Source organism: Seriola aureovittata, chromosome 2 (genome assembly GCF_021018895.1).
Source record: "Seriola aureovittata isolate HTS-2021-v1 ecotype China chromosome 2, ASM2101889v1, whole genome shotgun sequence".
Classification (NCBI taxonomy): Eukaryota; Metazoa; Chordata; class Actinopteri; order Carangiformes; family Carangidae; genus Seriola; species Seriola aureovittata.
Genome location: NC_079365.1, coordinates 21896043 through 21913662, shown reverse-complemented (window position 1 = coordinate 21913662; position 17620 = coordinate 21896043). Strand labels below are relative to the sequence as shown.

Genomic DNA, 17620 nt, shown 5'->3' with positions numbered 1-17620 from the left:
ATTAGTCATTACTACATTTTTCCAGACTATTCATTCATATCCTGGGGGAATTACACTTTTAACATGGTCATTTATATAATTAATGACAATAAGTAAAAGCCTGAAAAGCTGCAATTGCAACACCATGAAGTCTAGCTGTGCTGCTAATTGTGGCACCACTATGCTTGTGTAGACACCCCCCCACCCCCACCCCCCAAAAAAAAAAGAAAAAAGAAAAAAGAAAAAAAAAAAGTGTGACAGCTGTGATACTTTCGATTTTTTTTCAAGTTGCCGCTGTTTGAGACCCATGAAAAAACACCAAAAGTCTGGGGGAAGCTTCTGTTTTGTTTAGCAGTGATGGACGATTTATGCTTGAAACACAGTTCAATGTCAGCTCTCAGCAAACAATCAGTGGATACAGCAGACCTACGAGTGACAGTAAAAAGAGAAGCTGACATTTTCTTTGAAACCCGGTTATAAAAGCAATTGAATATGAATCCCAGCCAGTGTCTGACTGGTCATTTTAGCTGCAGATCGTGAAAGATGAAAGCAGCTTCATATGCCTCAGTATCCTCTGGTGACTACGACAATTACTGTAGTTTGGCAGAAGGCAGCCAGGAGGGAGCCATGCTGAGAGGAGAGTCTTTGTTTGGCTCTGGCCTGTCATATGGTCTGTTTGTTTCCATCTAGGGCTATTCACTGAATCTAGCCCTGGTGTAAACACAAACTAGCTCCACGATTATTCATAATTCAGAAGACATATCCGGCAAACAAGTGGCAAACAATAATTAGTAACATGGGTGCTCTATTTACTTTATCTTTGTGATCTCATTTCCTGAGTGATTCACTGAGTAAAGCAGTTTATTGCAAACAGCCAGATGTAGGTTTTTACCAAAAAAATTAAATATTTATTTGTTTTTAATCTTTTTTTTTCTTAATTTTCCATACATTTGCAAGTTAAGGTCAACATTGAATAGGTTGTGGATAACAGGTAGATCTGACCAGTCCATTCATCATGTGTCACCTTTTTAAACCTCTCCCTCTCAATTAGACACAACCATCCTGTTGTTGCCAGTGCACCCCCCTCACCCCCCACCACCCACCCACCACCCCCCAAAAGGAAACAACAAAATATCAAAAGCAGAAATCAAAACATCTCAGGATATAAAATGAATTGAACATATTGTACACATTCACACACGAATCTGGAGTGAACCCCCCCACCACCCCCCGCGGGACAAAGCTGGCCACCACCCAATTCCACGAAACAGTCATTTTGTTTAGTCGTAAATCACTGTTGCGGTTTGTGCCTTATTGCCTTACAATTGGCTGTGGAGAGGATAAGAAAAGAAATTGTTAACACACAATTGTCCTCGGTTTGTGACCTCCGAAACCCCCATTTTTTTTTTTTTATAAATCGCTAAAATACAGCAAAAGTATGTCCGTCTCAACCGTTCAGAGAGACCTGGCAGCTCTTCTGCAGTTCTTTCTCTCCATCTATTCCTTCTTTTTATTTGACTTTTGCTTTTTATCTATCTGTCTTAAGTTGGTTATTTTACAAAAGTGGTCATAGAAAATAAATACAAATATTTTCCAGAATGTAATTTTTTTTTTCATGACCCAGACGTCACCAGCATTGTGACGAGTCCTCTGCCCCTGCAGTCCTTTCTTTCTTCAATGTCGTCTCTCATTCCTTTCTAAAATGTCCTCCTCTCTTCCCTTTTCCCTTAGCACTTCAGCAGAGTTCATTGTTGCAGTTACCATGATCATAATGTCGTAAATAAATAAATAAATACATAAAAACAAATAAATACATACATAAATATTTCCTCCTTAAATAAATACATGTTTGTCAGACAGTTTACCTTGGCATGGTTTAACCCTATAATATCTAATCTTGCTTCTCTGAACTCTCGTCTTGTGGCTTAAAATAAGGATTTTAACCACTTCACAACTGCCTAAATGGCAATTTAGGCTTTCATTCCTCTCTCTCATATCATTGCCAGAGCTTTCATGTCGAAGTCTGAAAACCAATCAGAAGAGTGTACAAAAAAGAGTTCAAACTTTGACACTGGTAACTTTCTTTCAAAGAGATAAAGAGGCAGTGCTCTGTTTTAAGGAGTACACAGTGCTGGCTCTGATGATCTCAGTGATCTCAGAGTGCCAGAGGGTGAGAAGAGGAGGCAGAAAAGGAGGAGGAGGAAGAAGAAGAAGAAGAGGGAGTTTAAATGTCTCTCTGCAGAGGAGAAGCTGTGCTAGGACCCTTCCTCCTCAGGGTTTCCTGGAGCGTAGTAACCCGCCAGTTGCCTGAAACGTGGTCCCCAGTCGCTGAGGTAGGAGAAATCCTGCTCCGAGGTGGTAGACAGCGTGTGGATGGAGCTGAGCGAGAGCGCCGGTGAACTGGTGCCCTCAAAGGCGTACGTCTGGAAGGAGTCGTACGGCGGGACTGAGAGGTCAGCGTCAGCCTGCTCCACCTTCTTTCGGATGTAGCCTTTGAATAAGGAGAAGTCTGCCGCCGCTGCAGCAGCTCCCTCTGCGCCCCCACCCACTCGATTTGCCTGTATCCACTGTGGCAGTGAGCGGATGTCCGGGCCAGAGTCACAGCTCTTGGCCTCCGGGAAGTCATACAGGTTCCTCAGGGCGCTCATGTCGTATGCCTGAGTGTCCTGCTCCCCTCCGCCCTCGTCATTGTACTTGATGACGTTATCCCTCATGTCCTCCTCGTCCTCTGCCATCCTCTGGCCCTTCCGGTGGCGTTTCAGGGTCAGGATCAGTAAGACAAGGACTGATGGAGACACAGAACAAGACAGGCAAAGAGAGAAAGACAAAGATTGTATTTCCACATCAATGTTTAGCATATACGGGTTAATGATCTTATAAATAAAACATTGCTATTCTTAGGTGTCGGGACATGTTGCACCTTCATGTTTTTGCACAAAACAACTTAAAGGTTAAGTATGAATTTGTCAGATCAACCTGAACAGTGGGATGAGATAAAAGCCAGGGGAGAGACAGGTTCCTATTTAAGGGATTTTATAAACTGTCATTATAGCAAGTGTTTTGAAATCTGCGGCTTTAACTCTCTTGCTGCACAGCAGACAAGGATTAAGAGTTGGCAGGCTGAGTTTAAAGAGCTTGCATGCAAAAATGGTATTTCTCTTCATCTTGCTAAGAATAATGACGTACCAAACCCAGATTTAGGGCATTCAGTACTAGCAACTGTACTAAAGAAGATAATTGTACCAGATGTATACATATGGTGCTGCACATCAAACATGCACTGTGCATGATGGATTTGCAAGCACTTTCCATGGGAAAGTTTCTAACTACTCCCATTGTAACTTTGATTTCACCTCTCAGGGCAAAGGCACAGCAGGGGAAGATAATATATTATCAAGTTTTACATCACAAATGCATGAGCATTGATTTTTCACAATCCCGATTGCCTTGCCCAGAAATATGATTCAAAAGGCCTAATGGAGACCAATCTGTATATCAATACTCATCCAAGTTGAATGAAACCAAGACTCTGTGGTTCCATCACTACTTAAAACCAGAGGCAGCCACCTTGCAAAAAAAAAAAAGAAAAAAGAAATGCCTCGGAAAATCAAGTCTGGATTAAAACAGGGAAAAACAATTGAGATGGATCACGTTATAGACTAATGAGAGAAGAGGAAAACAAAGGCTGTATGCACAGTTAAATCAATGAGGCTTTAATTCCAGCTTAGTTATTTTAATTACTGCCTACATTTCTGATTAGACAAGTCTCACTTAGCTCAGACACCCAGCCCCCCCCACTCTGACTTCATCATCCCTCCTCTGGGCTGCACCCTTCTCCCTGAAACTTTCACCAGATTTGTGTGGTGGAGGTTTCAGGTGACCAGATCTCCTGCCAATTGTCATTTTCAGTGATTATAGAAACATATTACATGCAGTTATGAATTAATTATGCACACTGGGGAGAATAAGAAAGATAATGAACAGCTCCGTTTACAATAGTCTAATGGACAAACAGCCTCTTGATCAACTAATTAATATGCAAAGAACGCCTTGAAGGAGCGCATGGTGAATAGTCTCAAATACAAATATGTGTCGAACTTGAGGAGAATAACTGATATTACAAAACTGCAGAAATTTAATTTTAATGATCTCATGTAGCAAATCACATGTTGCGTATTAGGTGAAATGTTCAATTGTTTGCTCTCCCACTTCGCAAAATCATTTCAATTAGCAAAGAGCTAGCCGTTGCTTTTTAAAATGGTTATGAGTACTCGTCACACATGCAGAGAAATACTGAATATTGGTTAGTCAGGCTTATTATGAGTGAATTTCTGCAATGAAAAAATGGATGGAGAGGTGAAAATATTTGTCCGTAGCTACTGAGTTTGGATTGGCAGCAGGATGTGCTTCCTGTGGACGTTCAGCGATGGCCTGTGTTACCGTCCCTTTTTCCTTGAGTAATTACGATACAGGAATACCAGTGAAGGGACATTTAGATAGATTTTTAACCAGTAGGCACCATGCATCTTCTGGAACAGATAGCTTGTTGCCTAAAACAAATGCTTACAAGCCCACAGAGACAAGACTATCAATTGTAATGCAGGCCTGTGCTGCATGGGATGGCGCAGATTGTTTGATGCTCTGAACCCACCAGTACACCCATCCATACATTGTGAAAATGAGATAGGCCCACATCGTTTCACGGTCCAACTAGATCGATGGTGGGTCTTTATGTGCTGTATACAGGAAATTTACACGTTAAAGCACATACATTAGTATGTATAAAAACAGCCCATGGGGCAAATACAGTATACTTTTTCAACATGACCTTGGAACTCAGGATGTGACTATAAAACACCATGTTTCACCTTTTATCCTTTTCCCCTACTGTTTTGTTTCTCGTAAACAGTAAAAAAAAAAAATAGAAAAAAACCATCAATTTCAAGCATATAATCTGTACAAATGACTTGTTGCTGCGCCTGGTAATTTTCTTCATATGGTGTAAATGGCCTAAAAAATAACTTGTGGAGTGAGAACACCCCATGTGTTCCTTTCCTAAAAACCCTAAAGAGCCTTGCTGATCTTGAATGGGGAGTTTATGCAGTATCTCTGACTGGATAATGTACAGTCGTTCTTCTCTTACATTGTTTGCTGGGCTCCACTGGGAAAGCGGTGTCTGTAACCATTGTGTTTATTCTTCTCCGCCATGAATGGGGCGAACTAATTGCCCCTGGGTTGAGGAAACAGTCATGGTTTGTGGTAAATTGCAGCACACACTGCTTTGCATACTAAACAGTCGCTAAGACACTTACTCTAAATCTACACTAATCAGGAGAGTAATAGGAGATAGCAAACTTTATGTTCGCTCATAGGTGCAGATCAACGACTTCTCCAGTAAACTGTATCGATGGAGTATGTGGCGGATCAGTGTGAAGCTAAGACGATCAGATAATCTCACTTCTGACATCTTTACTCACTGATAACATGTGAGTGTCACTACCTATTAGGTACACAGATGCCTTAACTGTAAGCCCTTGAAAACCTATTTAACTTGGAGATTAGCACACCTCAGGCGATGTTAATACTGTACCATGTACAGATCTTACCTTTGTAGGAAGTGTACGTGGCTGTGTATATCTGCCTACTATACATACAAAGCTGGTCCCCGTTTGCACAGATGTTGCGATAAGCGTTCCTGACAAGACGGTTAATTTACCCTTGGGCTGTGCTGGTTGCCCCCACCCAGGAGTTCATCACAAGCAGATGGGAGGTAATTGGAATGGATGCATGCAGATGCTGCGACGCAGTGGAATGGATTCATCACATCAGGCCTATAAATGAACTGATGGAGGGACTGTTTGTTTGTAAGGTAATTAGGCAGAAATTTGTTTTCATTTTTCTCATCATCCAACAATTGATGTAATAGAGGTGGTCCAGCCTCTGGAGAGAGAGAGTGCTGGTTGGCTGGTTAGGTAGTCGGTGTGTGTGTGTGTGTGTGTGTGTGTGTGTGAGAGAGAGAGAGAGAAGATGTGGTGCACACAGTGATGGTGCACACAGAGAGAATGGATTGCATTGCACTTAATCGGTGAAGAATGATTTATCTAAGCGTGTGGATGCGTGCTTAACATGCATGAGTAGACACACATTAAAATCTGTGCGTGTGTGGGCATGTGCATGGTAAGTGAAGGGAGGAACAGGTAAGTATTGGGCAATGTGCAGTCGATAAAATGAGATTGCTGCCACAAGCCGTGCTCCTGTGTGTTATTCACACCACACGATAGTTGTGAAAACACTGCTCATCCCACCTGAATCCAGCACCTGCAGCCCTGAGACTTTACTGTTCACATGATGACTGGCAGAGGCCGAGCACTCCCAGTTAGCCTGTCCTTGAGTGCTTTGATGAGGAGTGTTCAGTCCATTTCATACCAATCTGTATCAGTCACTCAAAGTGGCATGGGCTTATCACCAATTTGAGTCGCTGACAAGACTGGAATCAACATGGCATCGTTTCATTAGTGTAATCAAAATGGCACAAAACATGAAATAATACCAAAATGCTTGAAGCATGTTACTCTGTATAATGTATCTTTTCACATTTCATCATATATTTCATTGGAAAACAAATCTTTGTACCGTGAAGCTCTATTTTTCTGCACAGAGTCTTGCTTTTGACAAGTTTAAAGGCCAAAGAATTGTTTTCTACACAGACCTTTGAGAGGATGTCATCTACACCAGGATACCAAAACCACAATACGCTGTAACCCAACCCCAGTCTTTTTGTAGCCAGGCAGAGGTTGCCTCAGATTTGTACATAACATTTTTTGTTGAGGCTTTTAAAACCTCGATGAATAAATGATGCTCTGCTTTTGAAGTTCACTCCAGTAGATGGTTTGGTTAATGGAGACAGACTTTTAACAACTCTCATTAGAAAAGCTCTTAAAAGAAACAGATAGCAAATGCTAGTCACAGATAAAGCTGCCTACTGTCACGTCATCCATCACTCACTGCCTGCACGATGTGTAACGTGTAGAGGCACGAGCGGGGGAGACAAAAGACCGTGACAGCCATGTCGTTTCTCGCTGTCACTGAGGAGTGGGACGCTAAGATGTGCAGAGGGGGGGAGAGTGAGAAGCTAACTCATAAAATTTTTAAACATGACAATACCAAACCTCTTTGGTCCCTGAGAGGGTGAGCGTGTGCATGCATGTTTATGCTGTGTGCATGTGTGTATACGTGTCTGTGTATTAAAATCAAAGAATGTCTGGAAAGCTCATCTATTTTAAGCCTGCTGTTCCTGAGGGATACAAGTGCTGAAGCAGCTCTTTTGCCTGTTTGCTCTCTCTAACCCCCCGCCACTTTACTCCCATTCATTCCCTCTCTGTCTGTGTTCAGAGGATCAAAGTAGCTTGGTACCATTCATAAACCCAGGCATCATATGTGCTTCTGTTTAAACAAAAGCTTTCTCCTCATAAATTCAAGCGACAAAATATCCAATAGGAAAGCCACTCTTGAAGGAGAGATGAAAAATTGATCGTTTTCATGTCATTCGTCTTAGTTTCTCTTCCCACTGCATGTGCAATTTCATTCGTGAAATATAGATACCTTCTAAAAGTGGTCAATCCATTAAAAGACACATGCTTGGTTGTATGATTTCATGAGCAGAAGATGTGGAGTCATATCTTTAGGTGCAGCCCTCAGACTTGCCTCTTTAATGGTACATCCCGCTATTGAACTTCATGCCCCTGCTGGTCCTGCTGAAGTAGTTGAACTTAGCAATGACCCCAGAGAAGCAATATTAATGAATTGTGCTTATCCATCCATCATACATCCATCATACATCCATCCATTTATCCTTCATCCATCCATTTATCCTTCATCCATCTATCCATCCATCCATACATACATCCATCCATACATCCATACAACCGTCTGCTTACCTATAAGGATGAGCATGCAGACGAGTAGTGCTATAAGTGCCCCAGGGCTGAGAGCAGCACTCATTACATAGGCTGTGGCATTGCAAGACTGGATGGCTCCATCTGTGTGGTAAAAGACAAAAAAAAAAAAAAAAATAGCATTTGCTGTACAGATTCAACAGATTCCATCAGTGGACAAGGATTAAGCATAGTTTTATCAAGAAAAAAAAAAGTTTTATCTTGCCAATGTTACATTTTCAATCAAATGAAATCACTTTTGAGGGCCGCTTGTCTGCAGATTCGTGGCCTTGTGTTATTTTGTTTTCCACATACAGAAGCTGATAAGAACTGTTTGCTGACCAAAACAATGGCATGTAGCTGACCTTTCAGCAGTGCTGCTGCCGATGCAGGAGGTGACAGTGACGATAATGTTAGTAATGGTGTGCTGCTCCTACAGTAGTTCTCACCTGTGTCGCAGCCGCAGACATGAATGGTCAGGGTGCCTGTGGAGCTGAGAGAGGGAGGCCCGCTGTCAACCACCAGGATAGGCAGGAAGTACACATTCTGCTCATGGCGGTTGAATCCTGACCGCTGGGTCCGGATGCCAGCTGTGTTGTCTGGGTGGGCGGTGTGAGTGTTTTGGGCAGTGGGAGGGTCAGAGAGACAAGGTAAAACAGAGAATTACACATGAGTGACTTAATATTTGAAGAATAAAACATTTTTTCTTGCTTACTCATGGGTGGTTTTTACCACACTGCACTAAAATTGATGAGACCCCATCCAGTGACTTTCTATGATTAAACTTCTTGTTTTTTCTGCTTTGAACAGCACTGACAGAAGAAGCAGAAAAAGGACAAGTGTTGGTCATGCAAGCCTGTTTAACATTACTAAAATGAAAAGACAAATCTTGGTTTGTCGATGTAAGAATGTTGCCATCTGATTCAAAAATAACAATGAAAATAGCTTCTTCAGGAAACGTTCAAGAGCTCAAGTGATGAAGCAAAAGACAGACAGGAAAGGGCCATTCTTATTATACAAAGGCTCCAAAGAAACGGTGTCAGGACTGTCAAGTTTAATTTGGGGTTAAATGGATTTCACTGGGAGAGTGAAGTGCTGTTGTGCAGTTTATTTTCTAAAGCAAACAAAACGCAAGAGAGAAAATGAGTGAGGGAGCCACTGTTTCAAATTAAACTTTACTAGTGTATATATAAGCTCTCTGCCAGAGACACAGATAAATGTAACGTAGAATACAGGAGGAGGCTTTGACAAATAGAGTGGAGAGGATACCAAGCAATCCATCTCCCAGAACATATATCACCGTTATCCATGTCGCCCTACAGCTCTGCTGGCACGTGTAGAACAATCTTCATATTACCGTTTATGTACGGGAACGTTACGCCCCTGAGTTCGTCATTTTGACTTTTACACGGCCTTCTCTTCCATGGCTGTCTGCTTTAAGAAAAGATTCTCTCCAGACATATGAATACTTATAGTATGAGGCCTCTGGAGGAGTTTTGAATCAGAACCAACACACACACACACACACACACACACACACACACACACACACACACACACACACACACACACACACACACACACACACACACACACACAAAGAAGGTTTGATCAGAACAACAGCATATTGTATGTATGTAAGTATTACTTCTCTTGGTTATGACATCACTTTAGCTTTGCTCAACATACTTTATTGATACATCCCGCATGACCCCTAACACTAACAAAAAAAAAAAAAAAAAAAACAACAAGAAAAGACAAATGAATAAAGACAAATGAATGATTGACACAAGTAAAAATAATTCACGAAATGTAAATTTCTGACTTCTACAGCTTCACATCACATGAGAATTCTTTTTAAGCAGGATCAGGGACGTTTTCCAAGTGACATTTTAGCAACATGGGAAAAAATGTCTTTTCATCATTGTGTGTCAAGGCTTGGAGACAGAACGCAATGTGAGGCCATGATGAGGAAAAGAAGAAGTGACAGATTGAAAGTGACAGGTTGACAAATGTGTCCATGAAGAGAGACACCAGAGTGGAAAAAAAGAGGGGTGGGAGGATAAAAAGTATGTGTGGGGTTTTGTTTGTCTTTCAGAAAAGTATATATACAGGATCTGCAGTAGTGTTTGTGTTCATAAATACATATAGTTAAACAAATGTGTGTATTTGTGTGTGTGTGCATAGGTTACTTTTGGGGACAAATTTCAGATTTTTGGGTCAGTGGTTAGGGTTTGGATTCAGGTAATGGGTGTGTGTGCGCGTGTGTGTGCATGTGTGTGTGCGTGTGTGTTGGGGAAATCCCTTATCCCCTACATACACAATATTTCACTATTCCATTTACAAGCACATCTACACACACACACAGAAGTAGAGGTGAAAAAATAAATAAGTAAAAAGAAAAGCAGACACTGACAGTCTGCATGATGTTGGGCTGTGTGTGTGTGTGTGTGTTTGTGCATGTGTGTGTGCATATGTTTGCATGTGTGTGTGTATTTACAGTATGCGTGGTGGAGAGAAAGAGAGAACCACACTACTTTGTTCCCATCCGTGTGTGTGTGTGTGTGTGTGTGTGTGTGTACTCTATGTGTTTGTGCATTACACAAAGCTTGTGTTATGCGTGTATCCATAAACATGCATGTGAGTGGGACTTCAGCAGACCTCGCTGCCTCCACACAGTGACATTTCCCTAGCTCAGGCTGCTCCCCTGACATTTTCCTGGTGTCAAATCAATCTTGATTTAGCCAGATGTCACATTCGCTTAGGTACACATCTCTAAACGTGGAATCCGGAAGCAAGTTTGCAAAAACACAGACAAGCATGGAAAAAGACTCATCTTCCCAACAGAGCAAAGTCATCACTAGGGAGCAACAGTGATTTTAATGTTTCCTTACATTGTGCAAACACAGAAAAAAGTTGTGTTTTTAGAGTTTTCAAAGTAACAGTGGAAATTATGTCATTTATTTCAAAGATATTGACATTAATATGAAATGCTATTACTGTGGTGGCACAGCGTTGCAGTTCGTACAGTAAAGCAAACTTCTTCAGATTGACTGTAAAAATCTTTTGCATGTACAGTGTCACACACGCAGTGGTGTTTAATACTTTCTAATAATATTACTCTGCTTAGAGTACCAGAACAGGTGGTGTTTATCTAAAATAACAGAATTACATTTTTCTGTCACCTCCCGCAATTGTCAAAACCTTCTGGCAGCTGGCTCTATGAATTGTCTTAAATTACAAAACGCCAATGCCATCTGGAACCTGAATGAGATAAATAAGACATTCAAACTACTGGTGCGAGTTTTGACAGACTATTTTTGAAGTCTTTGGAGCCGCAGTCTTTTAAACTAACTCAATATTGCCTTAAGGTCAACATTTGCAGAAAACCCATAAGCATTTAACCAAACTCTCACTCTGCCAATCACTCTGGAAAATGTTGAGAATTGACCTTAAATGCCTCCATCTTTATCATGGAGTGCACCTGTGCACAAAATTTCACAATTGTTAACAAACTTTCTTATGGACTCTTATACTTATACCCTGAAAATCAAATTATGCTGATAATACTATAAGCACAGCCACTTAAATCTTCTTCTTCACCCATAAGCCCAATATAGGAACTTTGGCCTCTCACCTTTGACATCCCACAGGGTGAAGTGTCGATTGCTGGAGTCCTCAGGGGCCAGGGTGAAGTAGAAGCGATGACCAGATTGCGGCTCGTCCCTATCCACCACACTGATGGTGTGAATCAGCTAAGGAGAGGGAAAAGAAACCAAAGTGGAAGAGGAAATGAAAGGACAAGAAAAAAGAGAAACAGAGGTTAGATTTCTTACTCAGATCCACTCAATGGGAACAAGAAAATGAAAAGCACTTTACACTTTACATTTCAAATGCCTCTTTCATAAGGAAGGGAGAGAGGTGGAGTGAATGTACTTCGATGAAACAGACGCTGAAGGTTTCCTGTGAAAATGCAGTTCAAAGGCGGTACAGTCACAAAGAGATAAAAAACTTCTTTCTCCAGAAAGTTGACACAGCAATACAAAAAATGTCTTAATGTTAGAAATGCAAAACCATTACAAAATGCCTCACTGAAACGCTTTTTTTTTTCTTCCAAAAAAGGACAGAGATACTCTGCTATGCTGCCATATTTGCTTTGAGAAGGAGCAAAGTCAAAATGCAAATTTTCAAGGGGAACAGAGAGAAAGACACAGAGACTGGGTGAGGGTGTAGTCCTCCCATCTAATGCAATAATAGTGATCCACATTCAAAGATAACAGTCAACTGTGATCCAATTCTGAGAACTCTGTGTGGACACAATAAGGTGAGATAGGATTCACTGCGAGCTGAACAGACATCAAACAGCCCCTGGAGATCCTTTCACCCTAACACAAGCTTCTCAGTGACAATTCATACTCCCCTCATCCTATTACTCTGCAGCCAGCATCAAACCACAAGCTGATAAATGATATTTTCACATCACACCCGTCGTCTCTGTCTCCTCTGCTGGCGCACAACGTATGAGTCCACACATTTCTGATTATTTTGATTTCATCCAGCTTTGTTTGCTGCATACACTCGAAAAAATGAAAGCAAAAAAATTGACTCTGCAGTGTAGATGAATAAAGCATAAAAAGATGCAGAAAATATACAGTGCAGAACAAATAAGTTTTAAAAGTAGCTTAAAGCTCCAGTATGTAACTTTTTAGATGAAAATGTCTTAATATGGAGGTGCAGTCAAAAGATTCTGTGACCCAGACTCATTGAACAGGCTGGTAGCAGTGCAGAGATATTCCCTTCTAAAGTTTCTGAGCGAGCCTACCACTCCTCTCACTCTGAGGCTTCAAACTAGGAGCGGGAAGACATCACTAATGGCTGACTCACAGGCTAGCAAGCTCCCGATTCCTGCTTTAATTGAGAGCGAACACAACGAGGATGTGGGTGACGGGTTGGAGGGAGCGGGGCAAAGGAGAAAGCAGAAAGACCCCTTGTGATACTATGCTACGTTTTATTGCAGTGTCTTTATGTGTCTTACAACTGTCATCATGTAAACTTTGTAGGCTGGAAAAGAGTTTTAATTTCAAGTAATTTTAAAAAGTAAAATTATTCTATTTCTGCTGTAGGTGTGAGAAGAAAAGATTTATATTTTGCTAAGAGATATTTTACCAATAGCTTGAGATTTTGCTTGTCCGTCTTTGCTTGATTTTCTTTTGTTCGGTTTAAATAACAGCTCTATTCCTGTTGATAATATATTTGGAATTTTTTTTTTTTTTTTTTACAACTACTGTTTGCAAGAGCTGATGCTGCCCACCTAAAGCACTGTTGAAATAATAACATCTGCATTGGTGAGAGTATTTCTTGGCATAAAATATGACTCTTCCATGGTTTTGCTATTTTGGTTGAGGCTTCTCAAATTGTCAATCTAAACACTTTTTTGGCAACTGTACATGACACAGAGAATCCTAACAAATACAGTTATTATCACAGAGATGGTCTTATTGTCCTAAAATTATAAAATGCCATCAAAATAATAAATTAGCACATACTCTGTAATTATGTTTGATTATGTATTTTAGGCTTACCAGCACCTCTAAAACTCTTATTCATTTAATCTCTACAAAAGCCAAAGGGTAAAAAAACTAAATTTGGCATTTCGCAGGGGGTTATATGATTGTTTTGGCTCTGAGCAGTTACCAGGCAACCAGTTTGAAATTACCAAGAAACTGAAAATTGTTCTTACTTCATTTTTTGTACGGATTTAACAATTTAGACATGTAAATTGATGAGCTTTAAGAGTGACTGTGTCGTTTTGTAACTGTTGGCCAGAGCGAGTCTATTTTTCCACCTGTTTCCAGTCTTTGAGCTAAGCTAAGCTAAGCTAACTGGCTTCTGGCTGTAGCCTTAGTATACTGAACGGACACATATGAGGGTGCTATTGATCTTCTCATCTAACTCTCCACCAGAAAGCGAGTGAGCATATTTCCCAAAATGTCAAACTATTGTTTTAAGGTCAACCTTGAAATATGAAGAAAAGCATTACAAATTAATGACTAACAGCAGTGCGCAGCATTACAATACATCTTAACAAGTATGAATAGCTGTGTATGCTTATGTTCTCTCAAGGAAAACGGCTGAGTTTGTGCAGAGATGCCTGAGGTAGTTCGGATGATCAGTCTCCTTTTCTCCCCAAAACATCAGCTGTTTACACGTACACTATCTGCTGCTGTTCTATTGTCTATCACATAATGCAGCAGACACGTAGCACAGATGGCAAATGTCATTTTTTACATTGAGACAATGATTGTTTTTTTTCTGGTTCACAGAAAAAGCAGAGAGCTGCAACACCACTCTATGGAAGCTCAGTTTCTCTATTTTTTGTTTTAACAATTTACGTAGGTATTTGTTTAGCAACAGTCCATCCCACTCCTGCCTGCTTTACTCCCACAATATACACAGTCCGCTATTTCTCTATTCTTATTCTACACAAAGGGCTTTCAGTCTTGACAACAGAAATTTCCTCTGAATATAAAATATAATCCTTAATAACCACCTCAAATGACCACTCTTCAATGAGTTGCATGAGGAGAACTCAGAGTGCATTAAACTGAGAGGTTTTTCCGCCACAAAAATAATACTTCCTAAAACATGACTACGTAAATAAAATAGTTGAGAAGCGAGACTGAGGCTGACAATGTCTCTTAAATCCACTAATGCCTTTTCTCATTTTTGTAGAACCTTATAAGACCTCCAAAATCAAAATCTCGCTTTCTCTCTGTCTCTCACACACACACACACACACACACACACACACACACACACACACACACACACACACACACACACACACACACACACACACACACACACACAGGTGAACTGCTCAGAGGCACTGTTAGAAATCAGCAGAGACACACATGACAAACAACCCCCCAGAACTACTATTAAGCGAGGCATTTCTCAGAATGATTAAAGCAGGGTATCCGACGGCTGTAATTCCTTTGTCTGGACTCACAAAAGCTCACGGTACCAGATAAGATCGAGGGAAATATATCAAACTATTACTCAGCTGTTACAGTAGCAGTCTCCTCTTTAACGGACAGGATACTTATAAAATGTTAATCATGGCTTTGTTTACTGGACTGAACTCTTCTTCTGTCTATCTTTTCTCCTCCACCTCTCCGCCTCTTCAGTCTGCTCTCTCTATTCATCATTTCCCTTTTCTCTGATACTTCGTCCTCGATAGTATCTTCTTCTCGTTCTTGTCCTTTCCAGAAAAATGTGTCCCTCATTCATCATTTTGCTGCGAATTGATTATTCAAACAATAATACTGTAGATATACTCCACACCTTTTCTCACACATAAAGACATCTGCTTTATTGTGCGATATTTAAGCTCATGTTGTCTTGTCTGTGCGAGACAGCCTCATTCATTTATAGCGTTGCATAAAACTCTGAATTATGAGCCAGAGCGTCGGCTATGCATTACTGTGACTAAGCTACTGCCAAGCACACTTCCGGGCCACAATTGTACCTTCACAATAAACCGCTCCTCAGCATTGACGTTGCATCACAGACACAGAACAGGCTTAGTCATACCCTCAGCTCAGGGAGCCTGTTTGGGATAATATGGCTTACTTTGTAATTACAAAATGCTATGGCATGATTTCAGGGTAAATCACATGCTTCTTCCTTAGTGCACTGCAAAATCTGTGCTCAAGAAACAGAGAAATATATGGAAATGAACCAGGTATTACAGGTTACATTACAGTGACTAAAAAAAGAAAAAAATATCATTGCATGACATCTCAAATCTTACCCATGGTACAAATTGAGGCTTAAATTCTTACATATCTGAATAGGATAGACTAAAGTTGATGATATCCCCGGATGTAACCTTATTAAGTACATTATATTGCAGCAGCAAAATAAGTTCACTGATCATATGTCTTTTAACAAAGCAGAGCCATTGCTCATTTTAACTATATATGCGAAACGCTGATGACTTCTGTTGGCAAAAGTGGATATTTTACAATACTTATGCTTGGCAACTACAATACGATTAAAGGTACTCTATATTTAAAGTTAGGTAAATAAAAGCACTGGGCTAAAGGCAAATAGCATGCATCAAAACACCCATTTGTATTGTTTTCACCTGCAGTTGCAGGCACAGGATACAACACTGTCCTGTTTCCTAGCATCAAAGGGCACCAATCCTCCAAAAAGAGTAATTTTATCACATTTGCTACCCGACTACAGTTCCTTGACGTACTCTCTGAACCAGTGTGTACTATAGATGTCCAAAGTGATGGCCTGTGTGTGTTCCCCATCATGGTAAGGTCTAGATAAACATCTCGCTAACCTTCTGTTAAAACCTGCCAGACTACCGCACGACTCACATGACTTACTGTACCATGCAATTTTAAGTTTAAGACTTATCTAAGACTTATTTATAATTTGTTGCTAATAAAAGGGGTTGTAGGTTTTTATTTATAACTGAGCATCAGATTTCACTTGTTGATATTCCCACCACACACAGTAATGTACATGATAAAGCCATACCATGATTTAACTATGTTCCCCACAGCAACTGTGTTCACATACTTTCGTTTACTTTATCATACAGAATGACTGTGGGCAACATGCAGACGCACAGAACTGTAGTTACATCCAAGTAACATTTTTGCACCATGCCTCATGACTGAATAGGACACTGCTGCTGTACAATCGCTATGATTTCATTTATGAATATATACGGAGCAATGATCCCAGTGAACAGAAGGTCTGCATTGTAAAATGGATTTGCTAGATGTGTGTTAATGGGGCTAACAACTCTTTCATTCAGAGAAATACATTTGGTTCTTTGTGGGGATCAGCTTTTCTCCACTGCATCCACCTTTTTTATTTCATGCTCTCACACAAAAACACATTGAGATGAAGCACAGACCATTCAATACACAGTGATCTGTGAAAGAAGGCAACCAAGTGTGCTTAATACCAGGCCTCATCTTATCTTCTCATCATTCTTCTCATCACCCTTTTAGGTAAATTTCAGTCTGAAGGTAAAAGAATAATGAGCAAAGAGAAGATGGTGTCACCATAAGTATTGTATTGTCAATTGAGGGATGCATCTACTCATTTCTCTGAAAAAATATGGACAGCAGTGAGTATGTAGTAAGTGAGCCATGATCTGGGTTCTTTGACTGTGCCCTCAGCAGGGGGGACTCTCAGCATCTCGGGGTGAGTGCAGACTGCTGAGGGAGAGAGAGTGAATCGAGAGAGGGAAATGAGGGAGGAGGAGAGCGAGCGTGTGGGAGTTTATCGAGCAGCTAGCGAAGCTCCCTCAAGCACAATCACCTAATTAGATTTCTATCTAGCGGTCCCCTTTCCTGACCCCCTTAAATCTCTTGCATCTCTGGAAAGCTAGAAGGGGAGACGTTCCCAAAAGTACAGCCCATCTGCACCAGAGGTATCTGAAAGGTCAAGGTTGTGATAGGGAGGCGGCTTCTAATTTGCAGCAGAAATCAACCATTTCACGATGGCAGTGGGGAGCTAATAAATAAATAAATAAACAAATATACAACTACTTAAAATGAGCCAAGAGAAATTCATCTCTGAAGCCTGGAATGTACTATTAGATTCAGAGTTGTACTTTCAAACTTTTTCATTATTTTTAAGGGTAAAAAGTATCCTTATGGTGTCCAGTGGAG

At 40.7% G+C, this 17620-nt stretch overlaps 1 protein-coding gene across 2 annotated transcripts in view; it reads right to left on the bottom strand.

The window, feature by feature from the left end:
• Positions 1–1185: 1185 nt before the first annotated feature.
• LOC130187259 (cadherin-22) overlaps positions 1186–17620 on the bottom strand; it is a 220257-nt gene continuing 203822 nt past the window's right edge. For both annotated transcript variants that reach the window (XM_056404695.1, XM_056404701.1), the window contains exons 13-16: positions 11551–11668; positions 8363–8512; positions 7917–8018; positions 1186–2764 (exon numbers count right to left, since the gene is read on the bottom strand). In XM_056404695.1, coding sequence (XP_056260670.1) covers positions 2235–2764; positions 7917–8018; positions 8363–8512; positions 11551–11668 — 900 coding nt within the window. In that variant the 3' untranslated portion in view covers positions 1186–2234. The remainder of the gene's footprint in view (positions 2765–7916; positions 8019–8362; positions 8513–11550; positions 11669–17620) is intronic.